Below are 12,686 nucleotides of genomic sequence, written 5' to 3'. Positions count from 1 at the left end.
GTTTGAGTTCTATTAAAGTCAGAGCCTAAAGGAAGGAGTTGGGTGCATGTAATTTATTTGGGAAGAGATCCCTATAAGCAGAAGTAAGCCAGCATGAGTGTGTTCTCTACGTAGCTGCTGTAAACCAGGAGGGCTTGAGTCTACCAGGCCCTCTGAGAAGCATGCAGAATGCCTCCCAGAGTTATCTTTTCAAAGAATGGGAGGCTGGGACACTTATTCTCACGTCCTGCATTAGTTGAGGGCTGCCCCAGAAGTGTTATACTCCCTCGCACGTTTGGCCCACACACAGGACTGAGAGCTTGGTGGCCTTGGAGAAGGCCCTGAGACAAAAAGCTAAAAGACGCTAGATGTGAGTTTGAGGTAAGATGCTGTCCCTAGGAATCTGAGTTCACACAGAACTGTACACCATAGTTCCTGCAGAAATCAAAGGTGTGCCAAAGAGATGTGATGTGGGGCAACAAAGTGTCTGCAACAGTAGTCTTTTTTCTTATTGACTTCTGCTGACAGGAGCACATAGTGTAATTGTCTGTGAGTTATAAATATTTTCCCTATATTTTTATAATTATAATTTTTCTTATAGTATTTTAAAAAATAGCTTTTTGCGCTATAATTCATATACCCTACAATTCACCCATTAAAAGTGTACAATTAATGGTTTTTAGTATATTCACAAAATTGTGCAACCATCACGACAATAAATTTTGGAACATTTTCATCACTCCAAGAGAAACTCTGAACCCACAAAAGTGTTTTTATTTTGATGACGTCCAATTCATCTATTTTTTTTCTTTTGTTGCTTTTGCTTTTAGTGGCAACCAAGATCTACTCTCTATTTCTGTGGATTTGTCTATACTGGACATATCATATAAATGGAATCATACAACATATGATCTTTTGTAACTGGCTCCTTTCATTTGGCGTAATGTTTCCAAGGTTCATCCGTGTTGTAGCATGTATCAGTACTTCATTCCTTTTTACTGCTGAATAACATCCCATTTTATGAATATACCACATTTTATTTATCCATTTATCAGTTGATGGACATTTGGGTTGTTTCTAGTTTGGGACTATTATGAATAATGCTGCTGTGGATATCTGTGTACAGATTATTGTGTGGACATATGTTTTCACTTCTTTCTCATTTTATACCAAGGAGTAGAATTGGTGGGTCATCTGGTAAATCTACATATAACCATTTGAGGAACTGTTTTCCAAACTGGCTGCCCCATTTTACATTCCCACCAGCAATGTGTGAAGGTTCCAATTTCTCCATATCTTCACCAACAATTGTTATTGTCTGTCTTTTTAATTTTAGCCATCCTAGCACATGTGAAGTAGTATTTCATTGTGGTTTTGATTTGCATTTCTCCAATGGCTAATGATGTTAAACATTTTTTTCATGTGCATTGGCCATTTGTATATCTTCTTTGGGGAAATAGCTATACAAATCATTGGCCCATTTTTCGACTGGGTTATTAGTCTTTCCATTATTGAGTTGTAAAATTTCTTTGTACATTCTGGGTACAAGTCCTTTATCAGATATATGATTTGCAAATAATTTTCCCATTCTGTGGGCTGTCTTTTCGCTCTCTTGATGGTGTCCTTGAAGCACAAAAGTATTTTTATTTTGATGAAGTCCAATTCATCTATTTTTTTCTTTTGTTGCTTGTGCTTTTGGTGTCACATCTAAGAAAACATTGCCTAGTCCAGGGCCATGAAGATTTACTCCTATGTTTTCTTCTGAGATTGTTATAGTTTTAGCTCTTACATTTAGATCTATACTCCATTTTTGGTTAATTTTTATATGTGGTGTGAGGAAGAAGTCCAATTTGATTCTTTTGCATGTGGATATTCATTTGTCCCGTAACCCATTTTGAACAGACTGTTTTTTTACCCATTGAATTTTCTTGGCACTCTTGTCAAAATTCAATTGCCCATAAAATGTAAGGGTTTATTTCTGGACTCTGAGTGCTATTCCATTGATCTATATATCTATCCTTATGCTAATGCCACACGTGTGATTACCATAGATTTGTATGAAGTTCTGAAATGGGGAAGTGTAAATTCTCCAGCTTTTTTTTCCCCCGAGGTTGTTTTGGTTATTCTGAGTCCATTGCAATTCCCTATGAATTTTAGAATTAGCTTGTCAATTTCTGCAAGGAAACAAGCTGGAATTTTGATAGGGGTTGCACTAAATCTGTAGAACAACTTGAGGAGTATAGCCATCTCAACAATATCAAGTCTGATATATGAGCATGGGATGTTTTTCCATTTATTTAGGTCTTTTAAAATTCCTTGTAACAACATTTTGTAGTTTTCACAGTATATGTTATGCACTTCTCTTATTAAATTTATTTCTAAGTGTTTATTCTTACTGATGCTATTATAAATGGAAGTTTTTCCTTAATTTTATTTTTCTATTGTTCTTTACAAGTGCATAGAAATACAATTGATTTTTGTGTATTAAATCTTGTATCTTGCAACCTTGGTGAACTCATTTATTAACTCTAGTAGTTTTGTAGTGTATTCCTTAGAATTTCCTTTTGTCCGTTTTACCTGAGTCATCTAATTTGATGTCTGTATGAGTTTGCTAGGGCTGCCCTAACAAAATACCACAGACTGAGTGGCTTAAACAACAGAAATTTATTTCCTCACAGTTCTGGAGGCTGCAAGTCCAAGATCAGGGTGCAGAGGGTTGGTTTTTCCTGAGGCCTCTCTCCTTGGGTTGCAGATAGCTGCCTTCTTGCTATATCCTCACATGGCCTTTCCTCTCTGCATGCTTATTCCCGGTGTCTCTTCCTCTTCTTATATGGACACCAGTCATATTAAATTAAGGCCCCACCCTTATGACCTCATTTAACCTTAATTACCTCTTTAAAGACCCTATCTCAAAATACTGTCACATTCTAAGGTACTAGGGATTAGGGCTTCAACATATGAACTTTGTTGGGGGGTTGGGAGGACACAATTCAGTCCATAACGATGGCATACAGCTGTTCATAGTATTCCTTTGTAATTCTTTTGATTTCTGTAAGGTCCGTAGTGATGCCCTCTTTTTCATTTTTGATATTAGTAATTTGCTTCTTTTCTCTTTTTTCTTGGTCAATCTAGCTAAAGCTTTGTCAATTTTGTTGATCTATTCAAAGAACAAACTGTTGACATTGATTTTTCGCTATTTCTCTATTCCCTACTTCATTCATTTCTGTTTTAATCTTTATTATTTCCTTTCTTCTGCTTACTTTGGGTTTAGTATGCTCTTTTTTTTTCTAATTTCTTAAGGTGGAAGGTTAGGTTATTTATTTGAGATCTTTATTCTTTTTTAATATAGGTATTTACAGCCATAAATTTCTCTTTAAGCACTTCTTTAACAGCATCTCATAGGTTTTCATATGGTATGTTTTCATTTTTATTTGCCTTCTTAAAGTGATATCTAAATTCTCTTGTGATTTCTTCTTTGATCTGTTGGTTATTTAGGAATGTGTTGTTTAATTTCCACATATTTGTGGATTTCTCAGATTTCTTCTGTTATTGATTGCTCATTTGATTCCACTAAGGTCAGAGAATATATTTTGCATGATTTCCATTCTTTTAAGTTTATTAAGGCTTGTTTTATCACCTAACATATTATCTGTCCTGGAAAATGTTCCCTGTGCACTTGAAAAGAATGTATATTCTGCTTTTATTGGGGAATGTTCTGTTGATATCAAGTAGGTCTAGTTGGTTTATAGTGTTGTTCAAGTCTTCCATTTCCCTAGTTATTCTGTCCATTATTAAAAGCAGGGTATTAAAGCTTCCAATTATTATTATTGAATTGCATATTTCTCCCTTCAGTTTTGTCAGTTTTTGTTTCATGAATTTGGAGCTCTATTGCTAGGTGCATATATGTTTATAATTGTTATGTCTTCCTGGTGGATTGACCCCCTTTATCATTATAAAATGTCATTTATTTCTTTTTTTTTTTTTTTTAAAGATTTTATTTATTTATTTTTCCCCCCAAAGCCCCAGTAGATAGTTGTGTGTCACAGCTGCACATCCTTCTAGTTGCTGTATGTGGGACGCGGCCTCAGCATGGCCAGAGAAGCAGCGCATCGGTGCAAGCCTGGGATCCGAACCCGGGTCGCCAGCAGTGGAGCGCGCTCACTTAACCACCAAGCCACCGGGCCGGCCCTCATTTATTTCTAATAATAGTTTTTTCTTAAAGTCTATTTTTTTCTGATGTTAGTATGGCCATTCCGGCTCTCTTCTGGCTATTGTTTTCATGGTTATAGTGTGTTATGCCATACAGAATTTTTTAAATTTTATGTAGCTGAATATATCAATCTTTTTTTTATGGCTTCCACATTTTGAACAATAGTTTGATCTTTTCCATTTCAAGGTGATAATTAACTCTCTCATGTTTTTTCCTATTATTTCTATATCTCCAGTTTTTACATTTATATTTTTGGTCTATTTGATTTTGTTTGATACTTGGTGTAAGATGTGGGTCCAACTTAATTTTCTTCTTATACATCCAATTGCTTCAACACAATTTATTCAATGGTTCATCTTCATTGCTGCTTTGAACTGCTACCTTTATCTTATACTAAATTCTCATGTATATTTGCATTTACCTTGTACTGTCTTTTTTGTTCCAATGTTCTGTTTTTCTACTAATACACCAAGACCATAATATTTTATTGACTGAAGTTTTATAATAAATCTTATATCATCATGCTAGCCTCTCCTCATTTCTCTTATTTTTCAGTATGTTTCCAGCTATTCTTGTGTGTCTATTTTTTTTGTATCCACATTACATCAATTTGCCTACTTAAAACATTCAAATAATTCTAATAGTAATTCTAATAATATCTAAACCTATGGATATTTTCCTAGGATCACATTAAATTTATAAATTAACTTAGATGGATTGGCATCTTTTTCACATCAAATATTCCTGGTCAGAAACATGGTATGTCTTGACATTTATTCAGGTCTATTTTCATGATTTTCAGAAGTATTTTTTTTTCATTTCATTTTTAAAAATATTTCAGGGGCCGGCCCCATGGCTTATCAGTTAAGTGCGCGCGCTCTGCTGCTGGCGGCCCAGGTTCAGATCCTGGGGGCGCACCAACACACCGCTTCTCCAGCCATGCTGAGGCGGCATCCCACATACAGCAACTAGAAGGATGTGCAACTATGACATACAACTATCTACTGGGGCTTTGGGGGAGAAAAAAAATTTTTTTCATATGAAGATTTTAAATACATATAAAAATAGAGAGACTAATATAATGAACCACCACCATAGACCTATCACCCAACTTCAGTAATTATGAACACATGGCCAATATTTAATCTTACCACTTCTCTATCTCCCTCCCTCAATATTTTAAAACAAATCCCAGACATTATATTAAAGAAATATTGTAAAGTTTCTTTATATGGTTGTGTACATTTCTTATTAAGCTTATTCCTAGGCATTTGGTCTAATGGTTGTTATTTACATTTATGAAAATTTATTTCTGTACATTAATTTTGTACCCTTTCATTATTTTAAAAATATTGGTCTGTGCTATTTGAACTCAAATGTTTTGAAAAAATAAGGTGAATCACTGCCCTTCATAATTTGTCAATCAAATTTCACCTGTGTGTTTGCCTGAACTGTTAGAAATATGCTGAAACAGTAGGTATAAACCAGAGTAGTAAATTATTAGTCTGGTTCCAAACAATATGATTGTGGCCTGAAACGTAATGACCAAGAAATGTAATGGCACAGCAAACTTACCTGGGATTACTATCCCATAAGGCTCTCTGTTAAGACCTGAAAAACTTGCGCTGTCTTCAGTATCCTGCAACTTTATAATGTTGTATGTGCACTTGCTGGCTTCTATTCTTCCTTTAGACCTTAAAATCACTCCCTGCTGGTAAGTCAGGCCCTCAGAAATGCACATTAACTCTTCTGAGCCAGTAGGGGACCATTTCAGTCTTTTGAGTTCTTATGAAAAGCACTGATCAGATGCAGCAGGAATCAAGTTGTATGAATGCTAATTTTTTAGATAATTTCTAATGTAGCACCATCAGTATCCTGCTCTTTAGAGCACTTTGTTTTTCAAAGTCTCAGAGAGTTTTAGCAGTCCCTTTGGATGCTTTCCTGTGTTACTTGATTAAGCTGTTCTGTTGGAGTAGAGTCCGGGATTTAGAGTCTATACTCATTTCAAAAAACTCTAGTTGGCTTGAGTCTTCATCCCTCCCATAACCTGTCTCTGAAATGGCATGTAGTTTTTCTGGGCTGAATTATTTTCTGAATCCAAATAGGAGTTTTCTTTTGGATGTACCTGATAGTATATAAGTAAATTAATTCTAGTTTATTCAAAAAAATTAAAGCAACTTTCCTTCAGAGAAAAGTGCTTTCTCTTAGATTGCAATGACTTAGTTTGTGTGACACCTTGTAAATGACAAACTCATCTGGATGGAGATAAATATATCTCATGAAAATATGGCTTTGAGGGGAACTGTGGAGACAGTTTTAATATGGTGCCTAATGATATCCTTGATGCCAGGTCACCTGACTGTGACCAAGTTAAACAACTACTATTTCACTGAGTTCTTATAGGGATTAAGTGAATTAATATATTTAAACTGCTTAGAATAGCACCCAGCACATAAACCTTCTAGTGAGTGTTTGTTAAATACATAAAAAAGAAAAGAAAACCTGAATACAGAGAAATTGACTTTCCTAAAACGTCAGAATAGGTCAAGGAAAAAACTGAAATTCTACAATCTGCTTTTTCTCACCTCACCCTTGTTGGATTAATGTCCTTCCTACATATATAAACAGTTGCTAATTTGAACAACATGTTTCATTTTAAAGATTCGCCGATTCTCAGTCCAGCTAATTCTGCAATCAATTTAAGTGGAGCTCAGGACCTGACCCGGAATAAGAATGTTGTGAAGCCACTGGCTTTATCTTTGCAGGTTGCAGGGAAGACTTTTGCTGCAGGTGATGTTTTCCTCACTTATATTTCTTTGGTAAATACTATAAAACACTTATGTGAAATTTAAATGACAATTCAGTAGAAGAAAACAGAAGCTGCTTCTTTGCCAGTTGAAGACAGAAGTGGGGCTGTTATATTAATGTATTATTATACAAAGCTTTGTGTTCTCTATGTTCCAACCAAAAGAGTCAAAGAATGACATCTGGCACACGGGGAGACAGAGCACATTGATTCCATTCAACAAACATTTCTTGGATACCTGCTATGACGAGGAACTGGGGAAGCAAAGACAAATAAGGCTCGACCCCTGACCTCTAATGTACTTGTAACCCAGTAGAGGAGATAGACCTATAAGAAGATATTTTCAGTGTACTACAGTAAATACAGCAATATGCCAGGGGAGCATGGTGGAAGGGATGTTAGCCCAACATTGTGACTAATCAAGAATGATTTCTTGGAGGAGCTTGGTCTTGAACTATGAGGAGATATTCCTTATACAAAGGAATAGGGGAAAGATATTTCAAATTCAGAGAAAAGCAGGAGCAAAACTTGAAAGAAAAAGGAAAGGAAAGAAGCAGTGTGATATGTGCAGGAACTTCCAGCAGTTTGGACTCGTTAGAACCATACAATCTAGAACTCAGGGAGTGGTAGGAGGTGAGCAAGTGCTGGGCAAGGGAAAGCTCATGGGAGGCCAGGCTAAGAAGCATGGATTTTACTCTATAACTTTTGGAACAGAGGCATGACATGGTCTGATTTGAACTTGAGCCTAGATCATTTTGGCAGCAAAAAAAAATAAGAGGTAGGACAACTAGTTGGAGGTTGTTTCAGTAGTCTTGGTGAGAAATGATGAGGTCCTTGGCCAGGGTAATAATAGGTTGGAGAGGAGGAGACGGTTTCAAGAACTACTTAGGAAGTAAAATCAGCAGGACTTGACTGAGTAATGCGAGCATGAAGCAGAAGAAGGGGTGTTGGTTTACATCCATCTCTCTGGGCCAGTGTGGTGCCATTACTTGAGACAGTGAATATAGAAGGAGGAGCAGGTTCCCCAGGGAGAGATTGTGAGTTCGATTTTGAACATGTTGAGTTTGAGATACACATGAGACATCCATGTGGAGCTGCTCAACAGTCATTTAATTTATCGTAGGGAGAAATCAGGACTGGTGGTATAGAGTTGACCGACATGTAATTAAAATCACCAGGGTAAATAGTATCAGCCAAGGAGAAATGTAGGGTAAGGCAAGCTGTGATCTATGGGTAGAATCTTAGAAAATTCCAGTGTTTAAGGAAAAGAAATGGTCAGAGAGGGAGAAGAAGAATGAGGAGAAAGGAAGCCTATCATTCTTGGAAACTTTCCAATCGTTAGGCATCACAGTTTATCCAGACCACTTTTGTTCTTACTCTGGTCCAGCAATTCTTGCAGGATCTACCTTCTGATTAGATTACAGACTTGATCAAACTGAATCCAAGTTTTTATAGCATTTAAAAAATTGTCGAAATTATGGATCTTGGCAGTAATCATCATGGTTGCTAAAAGCATCAGATGAAAGGATGATGAACAACTTTATAATTCGAGGGCTAGGCTAACAACTCTTGAACCCACTGATCAACATTAACATCACGAGAAGAGAGAAAACTAGCCATTGTGTGCCTCCTGATGGAAGTATACAACAGTACTTATGAGATACTCTTACCAAAAAAAATCAAACCTGAATCTGAGCAAGCCTCTATATCTAACAATTAGTTTATAGGAAAGAGAGGAGACGTTAAATGACACCATGGATACACAATCAGCAAAATCCAGAAATTCTGCCAGGTTTTCAGCAAATTAATTGTAAGAAATAAAAAGAAGAAGGAGAATCCTATAGATTAAAAGAGGTTTAAGGGACATAGCAACTAAATTCAATGTGTGGATCTTTTTTGAATCCCAATTTGAGCAAGCCAACTGTAAAAACCATTTCTGAGATAGTTGGGGGAAATTTGAGTACTGATGAGATATTTGATATTAAGAAATTTTTAATCGTTGTTAGTTTTAAGTATAATAACGATATTACAGTTATGTTTTTTAAGAGTCCTTTTCTTTTAAAAACACATCTACATTTATGGATGAAGTGATGTGATAAATGAGTTTGCTTCAAAATAATCCAGAGCACATATGTGTTTATGTGGGATGAGGGAAAGAGGTAGAAAGTATAGATAAAGTAAGATTGGCCATGTGTTGACAAATGTTAAAGCTGGGTGGTGGGTATATAGTTTATTATACTGTTGTCTCTACTTTTGTATATGTTTGAAAATTTCCGTGATTCAAAGTTAACAAAAAAAAGTTTTCTCTTCCTTCTACCCACCATCTCCAAAGACTTCACTGAAAATGATTCTAAAAGATCTCTTGGGTCCTAGAAAATTATTTCTAGGTGACATTTCATTTTAATGAAAGTGCTACTCTGTTGGTTGTAGTTGGCTTTATACAACGGGGCTGTCCTCTCAGTGATAAGTGTGAGGTTTACCATATGGTTACAGCATCATAGAAAGCAGTGTCCTGCTCAGCCTCTGTTCTGACTGGCTCCTCTTATGTACTACAGATGCTGCTAATGGAAACAGTAGCCATGGAGGGAAGAGCAGTGCATCTAGCTCCACTCCAGCCCGCCCGGGGAGTTACTCTTTGTCACCAAGACCTAGCTGTGCATCAGGAGACCAAGGTACAATACCCATCTTAGAGTTTTGAAATAATGCAACTTAATTAAGGAAGAAGTGCTGCAGAGTTTGGAATGATGAATTATCTGACAGCACACTCTCAGTTTTTCCTTAGCTTCTTATACAGTGTTTTGAAAGTTCATGATTGGTGTGAACAATAATGATTAAATATCTTGGTGATTCTACAAGGGTGAGCCTATCTAGAAGATAATGTTGAAACAAATGTATAAGGAAGTGTCTTGAAAAACCATAGGCATTGCTGACCAAAGTATAGGGTTCAAAGTCATCTCTGTTGTGTGACCCTGGGCAAATCTGAGCCTTCCTTTCACCATCTACTAAATAGGTATAACAATATACTTGTCCTGTAGCTTCACAGGGTTGTTGATAGAATCAAATGAAATAATCTGGGTAAAATTGTGAATTGTAAAACAGCATATAAATGTTAGGTGGTATTTTTAGTGTGGCTTTTTCTAATTTTATCTTGACCTCTAGAACAGTGACGTAGGCTTTCTGAGTATAATCAAATTAAAGATCCCGTGTTACTTTGGCTTCTTTCCTTTCTTCCACTGCTAGACAAGGCTCATCTTTCTTTTTGCCTTCAGCTACCATGTTCATTTCTGGGCCACCAAAGAAACGACACCGGGGATGGTATCCTGGGTCACCTGTCTCCCAACCTGGTTTAGTTGTACCTGTTCCTACACTTCGCCCTCTTTCAAGAACTGGTAAGATTTCAACAGAAGATGAGTTTTAAGTTTTCTTTAATTAGCGGCGGTATCTCCTACTCTTGTTCTTTCCCTAAGCACTTGAAGATAAATTTCCTTAACCAACCATTGTGTCCAATATTATGTAAGGATATTGGTAGTAGCTAATGTTTCCTCCCCAGCAAGTCTGCCTTCCCTAAAAGCACATATGTCATCACAACAGATCTTAAGTCACCCTCTGGCTTTGTTTTAGCTCATGATATTGATAAGCCATTCTTTACTGAGGAAAAGACTTTTCCCTTTCCTCTCCTCCATTTCTTTTCTACTTCTTTCTGCCACTTGCCTATTTCCTTTTTTTCTCCTCGTTTCTCTCAGGACATGATGCTACCAACTTACCATCTAGAGCACAAATGAACTTGCTTCACCAGTAGTGGTGTTAGATATGTCCTCTTGTGATGTGGTCCCTTATGTGACCCATACTTATTATTTCTGGCCTAGATGGTTTAGCCTTTGACTAGAATCCTGAAAAACCAACTGGTTCTCCTTTACAATACCCAAGCTGTGGCCATTTAGTGCCTATAGTTACATTGTTCAAATGCTCATCTATATTTCTGTACTAAACACAGACAAATGTAAATATACTAATTCTAAGACATAGGTAGGGTTCTTTAGAAATTTAAGTTTGTTTAAATTTTAAAGACTACGTAGAGATGATATATTACAAAGAATTATGCCAGTATGTTTCTGTGGTTGCTGTTAGGTAGTACTGATGAATGATCAGTTTATCCATATTTACACTTTTCTATACTTTTCAAATGTTCTATAATGAGCAGATATGCTTTGATAATCTGGGGAGGGGGGGCGGTGATAAAATACAATACAAAGATAAAATACAGAACAGAATCCAAAAAATTCCTTGTGGAAAATCAATTAGAAGGAACAACTACCACAATGCTAAATCGTAATTATCTCTAGATGATGTGATAATGGTTGATTTTTTTTCTTTTGTTTTTCTCACTTGTAATTTTATATAATAAACATGAATTATTTCAATAAAAAAAAGCAAACCATTAGACTTCTAAAAATTCCATATTAAAAGTATTAACGCTGCACTGATTTCAATTGTATTTCATTTAGCTTTCATGTCTAATCCTTCTTGTCAAACAACTTTTTTTCCAGAGTCTCTTTTATCTGCCCCAGTTCCACAGACCCCATTAACTGGAATTTTACAACCTCGACCCATTCCTGCAGGGGAAACTGTCATTGTTCCTGAAAACCTGCTGAGTAACTCTGGAGTTAGACCAGTAATTCTGATAGGTAAGGCAAAGGAATTCCAAGTTGCCTATGTCCACTGGAATCTAAGAGTGTTTTTCCATTTCATTGTTTGTGTATTTATGCATGTGTTCATGAATGTATTCATTTATTCATCTATTGATTCTTTCAGCTTTTATTGGTCAGCTCCTTCATGCTATACTAAGCATATAACTAGCAGTTGGGAATAAGGCAAAGTCTTTTTGCCCACAAGGAGCACTGTTTAGTGGGGGAGTCTGTCATGTAAATAATAATTACAACACTCTGTGAGACTCATGAACCTCTTGGCTGTAGAGGTCCACAGCCAACTACAAGAACTCAGAAGAGAGGGAGCTTAACTCTGCCTGGAAGGGGTCCGAGAAGGCTTCTCAGAGGTGATGTTTCAGCTGGGTCCTAAAGGGCGGGCAGGAATGGACATACCAGTCAAAGGGAGCCAAACCACAGAGAAAAGAACCAAGCCGAGTCAGCCAGCAGCTCCACTCAGGGGAACCAAGAGGCCCCAAAGTTGCAGATCTAAACCATGGGGGAGCATCTGTGAATCAGTATCTTTAAGGAGTCAGAGTCTTTCCAAGCTATCAGTGGAGGTGTAGAAATTTAAGGGTCCCTAGATTCCAGGACTAACATAATGCCTTTTATACCCACATCTAGAGTCCCCTCATTTAGGGGCTAGCCTAGGCCAGAAGAAGACTGCATACTTTACCTTCGGGACTAAACAGATAGGATGTTGTAGCCCCACTAGGTCTTTACGGTATGTCTGTGTGAGGTGTTATCTGCTTCTTGTGGTTGGCTTGAGCCTACTGACATGGAGGGTTTTGCTTCAAGCCCTGTGCTTTATCAGGCTGTCCTATCCACTGTTCCTGGGCCTGTAGGCACTGGGGGAACACCAGTTGTTTAAATTGCATATGGTCAGGAAGTTCTTATTGAGCATTTGAGTTGCATGCATAGTGCAACTAAATCTTGGAAAGATATATAAAACATGGGGACCCTTTAGTGTCTGCCTTTTAGAAAGACT

General features: G+C 36.9%; 1 protein-coding gene across 11 annotated transcripts in view; it reads left to right on the top strand.

Annotated features, from left to right (window-relative positions):
* The window catches only part of GREB1L (GREB1 like retinoic acid receptor coactivator), a 264,178-nt gene that overhangs the window by 172,325 nt on the left and 79,167 nt on the right, over positions 1 to 12,686 (top strand). For 9 of the 11 annotated variants that reach the window (XM_087439006.1, XM_087439005.1, XM_087438997.1 and 6 more), the window contains 4 exons: positions 6,851 to 6,979; positions 9,551 to 9,667; positions 10,265 to 10,384; positions 11,543 to 11,680. In XM_087439006.1, coding sequence (XP_087295132.1) covers positions 6,851 to 6,979; positions 9,551 to 9,667; positions 10,265 to 10,384; positions 11,543 to 11,680 — 504 coding nt within the window. The remainder of the gene's footprint in view (positions 1 to 6,850; positions 6,980 to 9,550; positions 9,668 to 10,264; positions 10,385 to 11,542; positions 11,681 to 12,686) is intronic. The other 2 variants (XM_087439004.1, XM_087439003.1) reach the window with 1 other exon arrangement.

Source organism: Ceratotherium simum, chromosome 14 (genome assembly GCF_057802395.1).
Source record: "Ceratotherium simum simum isolate JZ-2026a chromosome 14, ASM5780239v1, whole genome shotgun sequence".
NCBI classification, from domain to species: Eukaryota; Metazoa; Chordata; class Mammalia; order Perissodactyla; family Rhinocerotidae; genus Ceratotherium; species Ceratotherium simum.
This window is presented reverse-complemented; position numbering and strand designations above follow the sequence as displayed.